Raw genomic sequence first — 16,659 nt, 5'->3', positions numbered from 1 at the left:
AATCCCCGCAGCCACCCCGCGAGAAGCGGAGAGCGGGTTCCCGCCGGCGCGCTCGGGGTTTCTGCCCCCGACCACACTCTTTTGTGTCCTGCTTCCCCTCCCCCGCTCCTCCTCTACAAAACCGTGAGATAAAATGTAGTGTTTACATATGTTTGCAAAATTGGGGACGCTGCGTTGTTGGCATATTTAGTGGTTAAAAACCTATTGCCTACCTCCTTACAGATTCCAGGATAAAAGACAAAAACGTTGCGAACGCTCAGAGGAAACTGCTGAACTTTGTTCTTCTGTCTGGAAGTGTGGCCTCAACCATCTCCCGCTCCCTGCAGCTGGGACCTGGCGTAGGGCCACGGGGGACCCTCTGGACCTCACCGAGAACTTGAAGTGTTAGCTCCACAAAGCCAGTGGACAAGGGAGACACTTCCTCTGACTTCAGCTGCTTCTTAGTCCTACATACAGCTGCTTCCTGCCCAGGTCAGTTCTAATTAAGACTGGACCCCTGATGGCAAATGCTATTTTTAAAAGTTTTGTGCAAAAATTATGATGATTACATTTCCATAGGCCCAGAGAGCCTCAGACTTGACTTTTTTCAAATTTTGCTTTTGACAGCCTTTGCCGGTTTCATACACTGCGAGGCTTTTGGATTTCAGCGCCAGAGCTAACACCCTAAGAACATCCTTAAAAAACGTTTTCATTCTGCCAAGTGGAATACTTTACCTCGGGATTTGGATCAAAGGAAGCAGAAACCAAGCAAACTACTGGGATGTATATTTTTAAATTATCAGTTAACTATACCAGAAGCAGATCTTTTGGGGGCTGAACTCATTCCCATCATGCTCCATTTTTGTTTTGTTCTATTTACTCCAAAAACATTCCAAAATCTACTGGGATCTTTTTTCGCGGATGTTCTGTTCACCTTCACATGGAGACTGTGTGTCACTAGCTCACCCAGCTCCATTGGCTTAAAGATGCCTGGAGTGGAGTTTTAAACTTATTTCCCAGCAATGCCTCCAGCCCTTACCCCCATTCTTTCAGGGGAAGCTTTAGGCTGACCCACAGCTTTATAGCCTCATCCACGTCCCCCACCCACTTTTGTGGATTAGAATCCAGTGGCCCCTAAGTTTTCCCCAACCAAAGGTGGAGTACTGGCCTGTCTTCTCTACCACTCTCCAAACTTCCAGAGATCAGGTACGTCGCATTTAACTTTTCTTCCCGCGGGATCTTACTATGCTTGCCATATACTAGGTTCTTAGTAAATGTTTATTGAATGAGCGAAAAAGTAAATGAATTAACTTAAAATATTCATCCAACCCATATGCCATCTGGTAGATAAGGTGTGTGGGGAACCCCATCCATTTTCAGACTTTACATGTTTTATTTTTAAAAACGTACTGTGGTCCCAATATGGCCAATGGAAATTGCCGGGGAACGATCCATGCATTTAATTAGGAAGTCATTCAAACTACAGGGACATCCAGAGTCCCTGAAGTCAAACATGGGATCCAACAATACCCAGAAGAAGAAGGACTTGTCATAAACATTAAATAACGTCCATTCCAACAGTATTTCAAGAATATTATTATTTTACTGTTTTAAATTTTCCACTGCTCAGAAAGAGCCTTACCACGCATGGCACACTTGAAGAAGTGTATAAACGAGCCGTGCAGAGCTGTATGAGGTATAAATGAAAATGTAAGTGAAACTCAGAATTGCCCTGGGTGAGATGGTGCCCAGCCCCCTAATAAATGCAGCGTCTCCCGGCCTGGGCACCAGGCTTAGGGGACTCTGACCCCCATCTGGAAACTGCATGGGGAGAGCAGAGAGCACAGCTTTGGAATTCAACAGATGGGATTTCAAACACCAATGTCACCATTTCTCCATCTTAAGAAATTTGCACACAACCCCTGACCTCTCTGTGTTCTTCTGTCCTCTTTTGTCTGACCAAGGTGACACATGCAAGGCATTTAGCGCAGTGGGTCTTAACTCTAGCGGGAGGACAGCCCCACTCGTCACCTGTGACTTTGTCACTGCCCCTCTGGCTGAGTGTCAGCAAATACTTTCTGCGCTCCCAGTTCTGTGCTTCTGCGTGTCGTTTTCATCACACAACACCCAGTACTTACAGAAGATTCAGGAGGCTGGGCAGTCCAACACTGGGCCCTGTTTGGGTGCTGGACACCGGTTTTCTACTCGTGCTGATGCCAGAGAGCAGATAGTTTCCCCAAAGCTTAATAGCCCATAAGAGTTGACGCACTCCTGCCTTCCAATAAAAAGCAAATAAATTCCAGTAGCTGCCAGGAATCGATCCCGTTGCTACATAGCACTTTGAGTCTCTTGGCATGAAAAATTTACCAGAATATCTGTGTGTTGGTGTGGAAACATCAGTCCCCGCGGCCTTGAAAAATTCTGCCCGTGCTGTACGAACACGAAGCCGTCTCCTACACAGAGCTCCCCGAAATTCCCCTGGCCCCACCGTGACTACCCCCTTCGGCTCTGATGGCTCTGGGTCTGTTTGCAGTGTCGTGTAAGCCATTTCTTCAACATGGTGAATATTCTCCTCAGGCCTGAGTTTTCCCAAGCATCTAATTAGCCCGTGCCTGAGAATGTTACACCCGAAAAAGAGGAATGTAAGTGCCCTGAAATACTGTTGACGATTGGCCATTAACTGGTTGTGTACTGACCGTGTACTTGTGATGTCACTGCATACATTTTCTGTTACGGACAGTCCTGGGTTTAGGAGAATACCTGAGCGGTCCTGATCTGAATAGGACAGTGGAGACCTGTCTTTTTAGCCTCAAGCCCCAGGGCCAGCACTGTGAGCAGATGAAGCTGTGCTCGGTGCTGGTCCAGTCGGTGAGAGGAGGAAGCCTGATTGTGCTGAGTGTCTCCCTCCTGCCGTCCTTCATCACTGTGGGCAGCGGAAGGGGGGGGGGGGGTGGGGGGTTGCTGGCAGGCTACCAGGAGGCCAACAGTTCCTGTCAAGTGAGTCAGGACTGCAATCCCTAAGGGCCATGAAGTTCATTAGTGCTGATTCTGGTAAACCTTCTCTTGGAAAAGACATACCAACTGAACAGTTATTTTTAAATACTTTCAAGGCATGTGTTTATCCTGTTAGAGCAAGTTATTTACAATCAAATACGATCTCACATGAATCTTTGCGGTATACCGACACGTAAGCGTGCATGTAACTCCGCAAAATACCCAGGTGTAGATACACGCACTGCCAGAGGGCAGTTTTACAGTTGAGGGAACGAACTCTCTCTCAAAGAGTCCAATGTCACTTTCGTGTCACGTGCGGCCAAGCAGGGATGCTAGTCCTGCCCAACCCCGGGCCCTTCTTCACATTGACAGTGAAACACCGTCTTTCCGAATGAATGAGTCCGATCTTCCGAGTACAGATCAAGGAGGAGGCACAAAACCATACTTTGTGTAACGGGAATCGATATGTTAAAAATAAAATTGGTTTCCTAGTACATCTCAATGGCTTCATCCTGCCACACTGATTTCACCCCAAGCCCCAAACACTTTGTGCTGCGAGTGAAGGGTTCACTTTTCCAGCCGAAGCTGCCCGGTGCGTGAGTCGCCCGAGGCCGGGGCGGGGAGGGAGGGTGTTGGCCTTGCAACCTGGGGGATGGGTCCTTGTCTGCCTTAAAAACCATTCTGCTCAACACTCCTACTTCACACAGTGGGCCTGCAGGAACCTTCCGGAAGGGAATCTCCTGCTGCTTGCCCACTGCTCTAGTAGGTTAGGGCCAGGACGGGAGTTCTCTCCTGGACAAGCGGCACTGGGGACGCCCAGTGGTATGGGTGCAGCAGGAGGGCCCGGTGCCTTTACCGCCACGCCGGGAAGGCGGTCCCCAGAGCGGGGTGCCTGCTGTTCTCAGATCAGTCTCTTCTACAGCACAGTTCTCTCACTACACAAGGAATGCTCGTGGGGCATCTGGGTGGCTCGGTCAGTTAAGCAGCAAGGTCAGAATCTTGCGATTCATGGGTTCGAGCCCCACGTCAGGCTCCTTGCTGATGGCCAGGACTCTGCTTGGGATTCTGTCTCGCTCCTGCTCTCTGCCCCTCCTCTGCTCTCTCTCTCTCAAGATAAATAACTTAAAAAAAAAAATCCGGTTAAAAAGAAAACAATGTCAGCAATGCCTTAGGTGAGGTGCAAGGTTAAATGAGACAAAAACCAAAATCAAAATGGAAGCACAGTGTTACTGTCTCCCACTGATAACACAGGGACTGCAAAAAAAGGTTTTTTTTTCAAGTTTTCACACAGTAAAGGTCTAATTAGGAAATCTCAAAAGTATAAACTAAATAAGGACACCTTATCCAATTAACCCCAACTTAAAGGTTCTTATGGGTTAAGTTGTGTCCCCCCAACCCCCGATAAAGGCATGTTGGAGCCCCAGCCCCTCAGAGCATGACCTTATTTGGAGATGGGGCAGCCAACTGAAATGAGCCCCTTAGGGCAGGCCCTGACGGAAGGTGAGCGGGTCCTTCCAGAAGGAGACTCTGTCACAGACGTGGACGGGCACAGAGGGAGGCCGAGTGAAGGCAGAGGCAGAGGCTGGAACGATACGGCCACAGCCGAGGATGCTGGTGAGCTCCGGCCCACAGACGGAGAGGCCGTGACGCAGGGGTGCCAGCCTGGCCTACGGACCGTGGGAGGGCGCGTGTCCCCTGCCCCGGCCTCCCGCGGCCCTTCCTTACGGCAGCTCTGGGAAAGCAGGACAGGGGTCTGGGGTCTTCGCCTCTCAGACGGTCTGCTGTGGGGGAGCACGTGGCTGTTTTCCTTGTTTTTAACCCGTTGAGGACTGGCCTTCTCAAAATACGATACAAATGAATGGGTGGACAAAGGAGAGTTTGGCAAGGATACACAATACAGACGGCCACTTCCTCGCGATGCAGCTAAATGGGCACACGGCATTCCATCAAAATGTCACCTGCGTCTCTGCTCCGCACGCGGCCTGGGGACAGTCGGGGACCTGGCCCGGCTGGAGGATGTGGGTCTGAGGAGCAGCAGGCTGCCGGCTGGTCCTCGAGAAGCCCCGGGCCACGGCACCCAGGGCGGCACGGCTGGGCTCTCCCGCTCTGTCTGTCCGGACCTCGACTTCCCGTGGGGTTGGGCAATGGGCTCGCGGAAAAGTAGCCACGGGGTGGGGGAGGGGTGGTCACAAAGGGGCTCTAAACTATTTCCAATAAACATACACAGAATCCGGGGCGCCCGGGGGGGGGGGGCTCAGTCAGTCAAACACCCGACTCCTGATTTCGGTTCCAGTCAGGAGCTCACGGTTGGTGAGCTCGAGCCCCACGTCGGGCTCTGGGCTGACAGCGCGGAGCCTGCCTGGCATTTTAGCTCTCCCTCCCTCTCTGCTCCTCCCCCACCGGCTCTCTCTCAGGATAAATGGTTAAAAGTCTGTACGTGGACACGGAACCTGGCGGCCGGCCAGGCAGGCCTCCGCGTCTTCCAGCACACGGCCCCTTTCCCGCCGCTCCGGGGTTCGGCCGGGTGCCCGCCAGGAGAGCGCTCCTGAGGGACATCGAAGCCGGAGGGCCTATGTGAACCCTGGCCTTTCGGGTGCGCGATGCTCTGGTTTTGTGGTTACAGAGATGCTGGACGCTGCTTCCTCGGCCCCCTGCTCCTGCGCTCAGCCCCCCAGAAGCAGGGGACGGCCTCGGCCGGAGGAAGGGCCACCTGGCGCAGCTGCAGGGGACGGGACCCCGCAGCTCACAGTCGTTCTGTGCCGCCGCAGGAGGCCCGGGGCCACCAAGCCTTCCCAGCTTCCCCTGCCTTCCTCCCGAGAGGCCTCTGCCTCCTGCTGTGTCTCCCCTCCTCGGGCATCTTTGGGATCCCGCTCGGGAGGGAGCCTCCGTGGGAGGGGACCCCCGGGTAAGCAGATGACGGCACTGAGCTCCTGCGATCACCCGGACCCTTCCAGCAAGGCCGAGCCGGGCGCCTCCGGGAGCCGCCGGACGAGATGGGCGGAAATGTCCACGCACAAAAGCGGTTGCGTTACGGGAGCCTCCCCGCTGCACCTGTGTCGCACCTGACACGGTGCGCGTCCGGGGGCTGCTCCCAGCTCTGCGTCCAGGCCCGCTCGGGGCCGCTCCGAAGCCTGTCCGCCACCTTTCCCCAGGCCGGGCCCAGACCCCGCTGCCCGGTGGGCGCGAGGTCCCAGAGCCGCTGGCTGAGGGTCCGTCCCCACCCTGCCCGCCAGGTGTCCTGGGCCGGGACCAGCCTGTCATCAGAGACATCCTCGCCTGACGACTTTGTTGTTCGTGCCTTTTATTTCCCCTTGAACGTCTACTGTTTTGCTCTTAGAAAGGAAGAGAAAACATAAATGCGATTACTTTGGACAAGTGTGTTTGGGGAATGAGTTCCACAGAGACTCTGCTGAGCCTCCAGTCACCCCACTGTCCCCTCAGCCCGTCCCCCTCTCACGCCCCCTTCTTTCCCACACGTCACCTCTCTTCTGCCAAGCGAGGGGTCTCCCTGCCCGGCCACAAGGCTGGCCTGGGCCTCAGGCCTCCAAGGGGACGGGAGAGGGTTCGAGGAGGCTGTGTTCAGAAGGGACTGTGCCGGCTGCAGGGATTCACTGCCCTCGCCCTGTGGGGCCGTGAGAGTTCACGGGGTCCGCTGCAGAAAAGATGCCATGGGCAGAGCTCCGGGAAGGCCAGGGGACTCGGGAGACGGCTGTGGCCCCAAACCACACCTCAGCCGCCTTGGAGAACAGTAAGGTGTCATTTTCACACGGCCTGCGGCCGCAGGGCCTGCATCTGGCTTCTGCCCTGAGTCCTTGGGCACTGGAGGCCCACCAGGCAGCAGGCGTGCTGTGGGAACACCCGGCGGGCTGCAGGTGTCAGAGACCCCCGACCACCACCTGTTCCATCCAGGCAGAGCACAGTGCAGAAAACAGGAAGTCAGGACGCGGTCCCCACACCTGGGGAGCCCGCTCCAAACCACGTAAGCCCTGCTGGGTCAGGCGGTACCCGGTGACTCCTGAACAGAGCGCAGCGTGCGGCAGCCCGGGGGAGCTGCTGGGACACGGGGCTGATGGTCACTCCGCGGGTTGGTGCCCCTCTACCCGGCTGTAAGGAGACCTTTCAGACGGTCCGCTGTCCGGTGCCATCTTGCCCTTCGCCCCGGAAGGTGTCCCGCAGAAGACGAGAAGCCTCCGCAGGATTCCTCCGGGCCGCCAGCGTGGCCGCCATCTGACGGCACCTCTGCGTGGCCTAGTCCTGCACGAATAAGAACTCACGTTTTCAATCCACAGGACGGTGCGGGTTCCCTGTGGTCGCTGTGACATGTTGCCATAAAATCGGTGGCTTCAAACAATACACATTTCTTGCTTACGGTTCTGCAGGTGAGAAACCCAACCTGGGTCTCCCCAGGCTAAAGTCGGGATGGTGGCAGGGCCGGTTCCTTCTGGAAACGCCAGGGGAGGCCCCGTTTGCTCGCTTCTCTGGCGCGCACAAGCCCCTTCCTCGGCTTTGCCCCTGTGGCTCTCTCCCTCACCCGTTTCCTTCTCTGACCCGCCCGCCTCTCCCTTGCAAGGACCCTTGTGATGGTGCCTTTGCCCCCATGATCGAGTCTCGTCCCCTCATCCCAAGATCCTTAATTTAGTCACATCTGCTAAGTCCCTTTTGCTGTGTGAGGCAACAGGGGGTCTGGGCACTAGGATGTGGGCATCTGGGGGCCGTCGTTCGGCCCGGCACACGAACTCGCCGAGATGAGCGAGATCTGCAGAGGCGTGTGCACAGCACCGGAGTGGCGTGGCCCCGGGTGGGTGCCCCGGCCTTGGCCCTCCCAACCAGGGCCTGGCCCGCTGCAGGCAAGCAACACATCCTTGTGGAGAGAATGAACGTATCCAGTAAGTGAGAAAACCATGGGAAGATCAAAATAATCGTGGCCTGCAGGACGGCGTGGTGGAGACGGGTCCAGAGGGAAAGCGCTTTCCGGAGTGACGGCTGCCCGACCACAGGCCAGGCACTGAATAGAGACCTTCATCCGTTATTTTATGTAAATCTTACCAACCTCCTGCATTTTACAGGTGACAGAATTGAGGCTCAAAGAGGTAATTAGCCCGAAGCTGCATGGCCAGCAAACCTAAGTCTCAAAGCCACCGTCTGAATGTCAAAGCTTGTGTTCTCAGCCCCCCATCTGTACTTCCTGAAAGCTGAAAGAGGTTTCAGGATGCTGGCACAAACCAGGACAGTGGCTTCAAATAATCTTCTGGTCGCTAACTTTGGCAGAATGAATGCTCCAGCTGCTCCCGGGGCGGGAAACGCAGACACACACAGCAGCCGGCACACGGGTTGCGTATGCTTCCTGGCAATTCAGAGCCCCGATCGCCAACTGTGGCCCCTAGAGATCCACAAACCCCAGGTGATGGATCCTCGTCTGGAGAAATCCTGTCCTCTGAGGAATTCCGTAGCGGAGTCAGTCGTGGATCTTTGTGCGGAGACCAAAATTACCATTTGTGTAAATCTGGACGTGCGCACGTTGAACTGGCCCAGAGTAGGGTGCCGAGAATAGCGCCAAAGCCAGGCGGACGCAGCGAGACGACAGGGACATCTGGGGACAGAGCAGGAATCCCGTATGTTCACACCAAAAAAAGAAATCGAGCAAGCGACCTTCCCTGGAGACGGAGAACGTGAAGAATTGGTGTGGCCTCAGCTCCGTCGGCCGGGGGCCGTCTGCGCACGGGGCGTCCAGCGTCCCCCCTGGCCTCGGCCCGCCTGCCGCCCTGCCTGGATGAGAACCACCGAACTGGACACAGGACACGAGTCCCACACAGTTGGCACCACAGGAAAAAGAAAAGCAGTAACTTTTTGATGAGCAGAAAAACGTAAGAATAACTCCTCTACCACTCACCGACCTAGAGCAAGGCGCACAGGGCTCTCCATCTGCGTGCGCGCCATGCACCAGCAGCCCTGCACCTCAGAACCTTCTAGAATTTGCCTGTCAGCGGCTGGGACACACTTTACTGGGTCCCCCGGCTCTGCTCAGACGCTGTACGGGAGCAGACCTTCCAGAGCAGGACCCTCGGGGACCCCGCCCCTCCCCCAACCTCGCTCTGCCCTCCCCCTCGCTCCCCTCCCCCACATTCATCACTGCCTGGCCCTGGGCTCTGCCTCAGCCCTCAAACCGCACTCGAGAACACCACACGTGGCCTACGTCTGGTCATCCTCTTAGAAGGCGGCTGGCTCCGTGACACTCAGCTGATGCGCTCCATCCCGGGTGGTCTGTGTGAACCAGAACTTCTAGAGACCCCGTGCATCATAACCGGAGACAGCCTGGTGGGCACATTCAGCCAGCAAGCCACTCGTACGGGTGATCTGTTATCTCTGGTGTTGACAACCCAGCCGAGGGAAAAGCCCCTCAATCACGCGGGGCCTCGGGTCTCCGTGGGCACCACTGTGCGGGTACGCTGGCCGCCCTTCTGCCTGTCCGCTCCGCGGCCTGGCTGCGCTCCCGGCAGCCCACCCACACGATCCCGGCCAGCGGGGCCCCCGCCAAGGGTCTGCACCTCCCCCTTTCTCCCCACGGTTCCCACCCGGTCACCCCAGTGCCGGTAAATTCCGGTCCTGGCCGAAGGCCGACCCAGTCCTGCTGTCTGTCACCAGCGTCCGGCTTCCGCGGCTCCGTGCCCAGTCCCCTCTGGCGGGACGCCCGGCCTCTCCCAGCCGCGGCGTCCTCAACCACCCAACGGGGCACAGACCCCCTACCTCCCACGGCGGCTGTCTTTCATAAAACCACAAAGCTGTGCCCACATGGTGTCTGCCAACAGGAGGCGCGGAGAAATGCTGTTTCAAGAGTCAGACTCGAGAAAGTGTCCCGTACGGCAAGATGGCCTGTGACGCACGGACGGCTGCTCAGTCCCTGCGCCAAGTAGGCAGGGACCACAGCCCTCACGGCACAGGTGAGAAAAAGTCACCTGAGCTTCCCAGGCCGCCCGCTTCCTGCCCTGGCTGGGCACTCCCGCGCTGGGGGCCCAGGGCTCGGCACCTTCTCAGGAGGGACAAGGGGCCGTGTCACCGACTGCAGGTCCGGAGGGCGAGGGACACACCATGCAGACGCCTAGAAGGACCAACGCGGAATTCTCCCCCACGAAGAGGCGGCAGAAGGGTGCCTTCAACCCAACAAAAGCTGTCAGGCACCAAACAATTCACCAACCCGCTTTTCAAGGGTTAATTCTTTCTGAGGCTCTTTGGAGAGAGCCAGCAGCAGGGAGCAAACTCAAGCCAGACCCAGGCCGAGAGGCTGCCTCTCTCTCTCTCTCCTCTTCCGCCCGAATAAACATTGTGCAGACAGGCCCTCGCAGGCGAGCACAGAGGCGAGTGTGCAAGCTGAGTGTGTGTGCGTGCACGTGCCCAGGGACAGCAGGCGAGGCGTGAAAGAGATGCGGTCTGGAAAGGGGGGAAGCGCTCTGCGCCCCGAAGCAGAACCACCACGCTGGGTGTGGGAGGGGTGCTTTCCAAGGTCTCAGGCAGCCGGAAACGGTCCTGAAACTGTGCGGTCGGGGACCCTTCACGGACGGGTGGCTGGCCACCATCAGCAGCACACCTCGCTTCCCTCAATACACCTGCGCCCCGGCGTGGGACAGAACGCACTTCCCCGCACGTAAATCCGAAAGTCACCCGAAAACTATCTGCTCTCTAGGGCTTAAGCTGTGTCCGTTTTATAGGAGAGAAGACCGGCTAGAAACTACCCCACTTTCCTCAGGATCTAGGACACGCTTATCAGATTGAACCCATAAAATACTGACATACAGCAGCTTTGGGACACGATTTAGGAAATCAAATATGAGGACTCCATTTGCAAAATCCCATCTCTATACAGCCTGTGAGAAATACCCCAGAAAGTGGGGCATCCGGGTGGCTCAGTCGGCTGAGTGTCTGACTTCGGCTCAGGTCATGATCTCACGGTTCATGAGTTCGAGCCCCGCGTCGGGCTCTGTGATGACAGCTCGGAGCCTGGAGCCTGCTTCGGATTCTGTGTCTCCCTCTCTCCCTGCTCCTCGCTTGCTCATGCTGTCTCTCTCACTCTCAAAAATAAATAAACATTAAAATATTAAAAAAAAAAAAAAAAAAAAAGAAAGAAAGAAAGAAAAGAAATACCCCAGATAGTGAAGTGAGTCGCCCGTTCGTGACCAAGGAAACGCTGCTGGAGAGCAGGCCCCAAGCCGCCTGGAAAGCCAGCCAGCAGGCCCCGAGTTCACCACACCAGGAAAAAGGCACCGGAGTCTTGGAAGGAAGCCTCTCGCCCAGCTCTTCCCCTGTGTGTCTGCTGGGTTGGTGGCCGGGGCTTCAGAGGGCGGCAGCAGGCCCTGGCCGAGGCTGTTAGGACGTTTCCTCTCTCTCTGCTGGAAGGAGGGCCTCTCACGGGCCCGGGGTTTTTAGCACTTCTGCAGGGAACAGGGTTATCTCAGAAGCCAGGCGCCCCCAAAGGCTCAAACTGCGGAAAAGGCTGTGCTCCCAGCCAAAGGGGCAGACACAGGAGGTGGTGCGGGTAGAGTCCAAATGGATGAGGTCAGAGCTGGGTCCCTGCAGGGGACTCTGGGACATCTGCGTGTCAGCTCAGAGAGGGGGGCTCGGAGCCACCAGCCCTGCCCAGCTACCCGGGACGGGGGGTGGGGGTGCAGAGACAGGAGGTGGGGGCGTCCCCCACGGGGTGGGGGGAGGGAGACAGGAGGTGGGGGCAGGAGGAGATGGGGGTTGTCTCCAACCAGGATGGGGGGCAGGAGGTGCCTGTCACAGCCCCTGTCACACCCCTGTGTCCGTCTCTTACCCTAAGTTTTCCTGGCACGCCATTATCCGCTGAGCTTGTGAGCCGGGCTGGGCCCGGGCTGGGCCAGCTCCTGGAGCTGAGTCCCTCATCAGGTCCAGTCCAGGCTCGGGGCACGGAGACTCCGGGGGCTCCCTGCTGTGCAGGTGGCCGAGTGCCAAGGAGCCTGAGGACAGGACCCCTGGCACCACTTAGATTTGCAGATGTACTTGCCCCCCCCCCTCCCAGAACACAGAGCCCCCATCCTGCCTTAACTGTTCACAAGAACCAGATGTCCTCACTTCTTGCCCAAAAGTGCACACCAATCCTGCAGGCACACCGGTCAGAGTCAACCCCACAGGACGAGTCCACACTTCCGGGTTGGCTCCTGGTCCCTTTGGGGGAATGACAGCACCCACCTAACACGGGGGCACCCTGGCCGTGATGGAGGGTCTCGCCCCCCGCCCCGCCCCACCCGTACTGACGTCCCTCCCCCTCGGCCAGCACCTCGGCAGGCTCGGTGGGGGGAGCCGGGCCCCATTCCCCACAGCACGGAGCACGAGGGGCCTCCTGGGTGAGCCCTGAGCTCCCGAGGCCCCTGGGCGGCGGGACGGCCATGCAGGGGCAAGTCTCCGGGTGCCGGGTCACGGCCCACAGGGGCCCAGCGTGGGGTCGGCTGTCTGGGGAAGGGCCCCCTCTGGAAACGGGGCCAGTACTTCAGCAGCACATAAGGCTCCAGAGACAAGCACCACCCTGGGGGGGTGGGTTACGGGAGTGCCGGCGACTTGGGCTACACTTTACCCCTTGGGGCCGCAAGTCCAGAGCGGAGGCCGGGCGGGGCGGGTGTGCGGTGGGGGCTCCCTGGCTCACAGATGGTCTTCTCACTGTCCTCGCGGTCCTCACCGGCAGAGGGGCTGGGAGCTCTCCGGGGACCCTCTCCGGTGTGCGTTGATCGCGGCATGGGGCGCCACCCTCGCCACCTCAGCATCGCCCTCCTCCTGACGTCACCACCTTGCGGGGTGAGATTCCAACCTAAGAGTTTGGGGGCACCCATCCACGGCACTGGCCCAAACCTGGGTCTGACCCTGGCGGTCCCAGGATGCTGCTGGGGGCCAGGCGCCAACCACACGCGGAGCCGCTGAGGCCGCCGGGCCGGGGGTGTGAGGGGCCCGAGGGAACCGGGCCTCGCCCCGAGGCAGGGAGGCAGGGTGGGGAGCCCCAGTTGGAGGAGCCAGGGCCGTGCCAGGCTCCTTGCGAACCAGGCCCCAAGCACCAGCGGGGCCCTAACTCTTGGAGCCCAGGAAGAGCTCAGGGAGCCACAGGTGAATCGGGAGACAACTATGGCCCCAGAGAAAGGCCGCTTAGCGCCCAGAGCCCCTCACAGAGCGGGACCGCTACCACGGGAGCACCCTATGTGGCGTCACACGGGGTTTTTTCTAATGACGTCATCGATGTTACAACCTAAATGCAAACCTCCACCTGTACGGTCTCGTTCTCTCCTTATTTACGCCAGAATAAAACCTACTGGTTTGGAGTTTTCTGAGACAGTATCAGGTCAGAGTCCTTCCGTTCCCCCGGCCCGTGAAAAGACCGAGAACCTTCACGGCTCCTGCCGCACAGACGATACGGAGCTCAGTGGGCTGCAGACGCGGCCTTTGTGTTTTACACGAAATTCATTCAACCTGCGACGTCACTCAAAATGTAAAACGGCGAGTACGTGAGTCTCTTGGAAGTGTCTCAGCTCAGCACCCACCTCAAGTCACAGCACTGTTTTCCTCTCATGCTGGGACTGTCTCTGGAACTCGTACTAAACTCCCAGGCCGGCAGGTGGCCATCCTGAACTTGAAAGGGCCCCTCAGACCCCCCCCCCCCCCAACTGCCCCTTTGTGTTTTATGGGGAAAAAAGGCAATTCGAATACTGTATTTTTAAATAAAAAGACTTTATTTATGACTTCAGGTAGCAGCTAACAGTTTAAGAAAGCTTGGGGAGAGATTACTTTCGCGTGGGGGTATATGTGCACCTTGGGAAATATTTGGCTAAGGCATAAAATTAGCATTTTTTAGTCATCTGTAAAGTGCTGAGAAGTTTATCTCTGGTGATGCCCGCATTAATGTTCTCAAACCGCTCAGTGAGTACGACACGGAGACGTAAACCCACGCTGCACGGGACGGGGCCCACTGCTCGCCCGCACGCCTCGACCACGCGGGGGCTTTGTGACCACAGAATGCAAGCCTGCGTGCTTGCAGGAGGCACACTGAGGCAGTGTCCCCGGCCTGTGTCCCACCCCAGCAGGGACACACCCACACTCTCTAGCACCATGAGTAACCTCAGAAGGCATATTCGAAGCAGGCACCGAGGTCCAGGTCAGCAGGTGCGGGAAACACCCTGAAAGAGCTGAGGACACGCTCAGTGTGCATCTCCTACGAGAGGGAAACGTGCATTTCTAATGTGGGTATTGATGCTCCTTGCGAGGAAGAGGGAAGGATCTTCTGGTGTGGACGCTCGAGTCTAAATGTTGATAAGGTATTGAGCATTTTGGTTCAAAGCCGAACGTTATTTGTGAAACGTTACAGACGATATATTGACTAAAACATTAACTGTTAATCTTTAATAGAAAAAAAAGGCAGTACAAAAATACTACTTTGTTAAAATACACAACACGCACATTATGCCGCTTTGGAAAACCCACTTCACTTCAGAAAGCAAATACCACCACCTGGACGGGGGGGACGTTAGCTGGCTCTCTTCAGCGTTACGGACTCTGTGCTGGAATTTAAAGATATACAATATAAATAAAAGGAGAGACTCTGAATCGAGTAAGGTTACTCTAGGAATTGTTAATAAGTTTCTCTACGACGGAATAAGCTGTATTTCCCCATAAGTTCTGAGTCCGCGAACTCTCTAAGCAGCAGGGCCCGCGAGTGGGTGCGGAGCGTCTGTGTTTCCACGTGGTCTGCCGCGCTCGCGAAGCACGCGGTCACCCCCGGACGTCAACACGGCTGCAACCCGGCCTGGTCCTCTGTCCCCTCACGGGCGTCTGTGCTGGCTTCCGCTCCGGAAAACACCACCGCGACGGTATTGCACATTTCTTCCCCCAAGACGTGATTTACCCTCAACCAGTGTAGACACGGCTACAGCCCTCGGGTCGCCTGGCTTGGCCGCAAGGACGCGGCCACCCAGATGGGCCGCGGACTCACGCGTTCAGCAGGGGGATCTGCCAGACCATGATGGAGGCGGCCAGCTCCTCAGGGCGCTGCGGCCGGGCCTTCCTGCTCACCCGCCGGTGGCCCTGGCCCCCACACACCACCAGCACCGAGCTGGCTTTCGCCCTCCTGACCCGCCGCCCTCTGCTCGGCAACATGCTGGGGAGCCGCAGGAGGTCGTAGACGACGCTCTCCTCCGCTCTGGGCTCCAGGGAGCCTGAGCCCTGCGACGGGGTCAGGGACCCGGACGACGAGGAGAAATCGCTTCTGTGGGTCACGGAGCCCAGCGAGCCCCCCAGCCAGACGGCGTCTGGGCTGCTCTGACTCAGGCCGGGGCCCGGCCCCTCGCCCGGCAACACATCCTTCTGGTCTCCGTCCTGGGGGTCTGCGCCGGGTGGCGGGCTGCCCGAGGGCTTGTCCTTGTCTGTTTTGAGGGCGGCGGTGGCCATGACCAGGAACTTGACGGGCCCGTTGTGTGCATGGTAGGAGACCATGCCTCTTCCTGGGGGATGGTGAGGGGGGGGAGGGGTCATTCAGCAATCTTCAGCAATCACCGCGTGCGACAGCCCAGAGGGGGTCAACACGCATCTGCCCCCGTCTAAACCACAGAATCCCACACACGCCTGGGACACCGACTGACCAGTTAACACGAGAACAGCTTCTCGAAACCTCGTGGATTTTTAGTTAAGTCCACGAAATCTTCCAGAATGACGGGCTAGGATACAACCCTGGTTTTCGTCCGCAGCAGCTCCGCCCCGACACCCACAGGGGACTTTTCACAGCAGCGAAACAGCTATTTTCCTGTTCTCTGTATAAATGCCTTCTCACTTGCTCTACAGAAACATGTTTAATTTTTCTAAGTCTTGATTGAAAATTTAAATGCCAGGGGTGCCTGGGTGGCTCAGTCGGTTAACCATCCGACTTTGGCTCAGGTCACGATCTCGTAGTTTGTGGATTTGAGCCCTGTGTTGGGCTCTGCGCTGACAGCCCAGAGCCTGGAACCTCCTTCGGATTCTGTGTCTCCTCCTCTGTGTGCCCCTCCCCCACTCACACTCTGCGTCTTGCAGTAATAAACATTAAAAAAAAAATTAAAAAAAAAAAAAAAGAAAATTTAAATGCCAGAAATGTGTCAGTTTTAAGAACAAGATGCCTAAGTAAACGGCCAGTAGCTTCCTGCCATTTTCTGTTACAAAAAGGTTCTAGGAGTTACTTCTGTGGTTTTAATTACATTGGGGACTTTTTGATTTAAAAGTGACGTGAATTTAATTTTAAAACATCACCTAAGGGGCGCCTGGGTGGCGCAGTCGGTTAAGCGTCCGACTTCAGCCAGGTCACGATCTCGCGGTCCGTGAGTTCGAGCCCCGCGTCAGGCTCTGGGCTGATGGCTCGGAGCCTGGAGCCTGTTTCCGATTCTGTGTCTCCCTCTCTCTCTGCCCCTCCCCCGTTCATGCTCTGTCTCTCTCTGTCTCAAAAATAAATAAACGCTGAAAAAAAAAAAATCACCTAATCCAAGAGCACGTGTCAGAAACTTCCTATAGGTCTTTTTCGAAACAAAGTTTATTTCCCCCCGAACGTCCTGACCCTATGTTGTCAGGTAGGAACAGGGTGTCAGCACTTTTTAAGTGGTTCACAGGTGAGGGGACCAGGATGGGAAGCATGTGTCCCTTTGTCACCAGACGCTTTAAGGCTGACACGAGGCC

General features: G+C 56.8%; 1 protein-coding gene across 7 annotated transcripts in view; it reads right to left on the bottom strand.

Moving 5' to 3' along the window:
* Nucleotides 1-13,678: 13,678 nt before the first annotated feature.
* ARHGEF10 (Rho guanine nucleotide exchange factor 10) overlaps nucleotides 13,679-16,659 on the bottom strand; it is a 111,964-nt gene continuing 108,983 nt past the window's right edge. For all 7 annotated transcript variants that reach the window (XM_053216214.1, XM_053216212.1, XM_053216213.1 and 4 more), the window contains one exon: nucleotides 13,679-15,461. In XM_053216214.1, coding sequence (XP_053072189.1) covers nucleotides 14,950-15,461 — 512 coding nt within the window. In that variant the 3' untranslated portion in view covers nucleotides 13,679-14,949. The remainder of the gene's footprint in view (nucleotides 15,462-16,659) is intronic.

The sequence above is a fragment of the Acinonyx jubatus genome, chromosome B1 (assembly GCF_027475565.1).
Source record: "Acinonyx jubatus isolate Ajub_Pintada_27869175 chromosome B1, VMU_Ajub_asm_v1.0, whole genome shotgun sequence".
Lineage (NCBI taxonomy): Eukaryota > Metazoa > Chordata > Mammalia > Carnivora > Felidae > Acinonyx > Acinonyx jubatus.
Note: the sequence above shows the minus strand (reverse complement) of the source record. Positions and strands in the feature narration are given on the sequence as shown.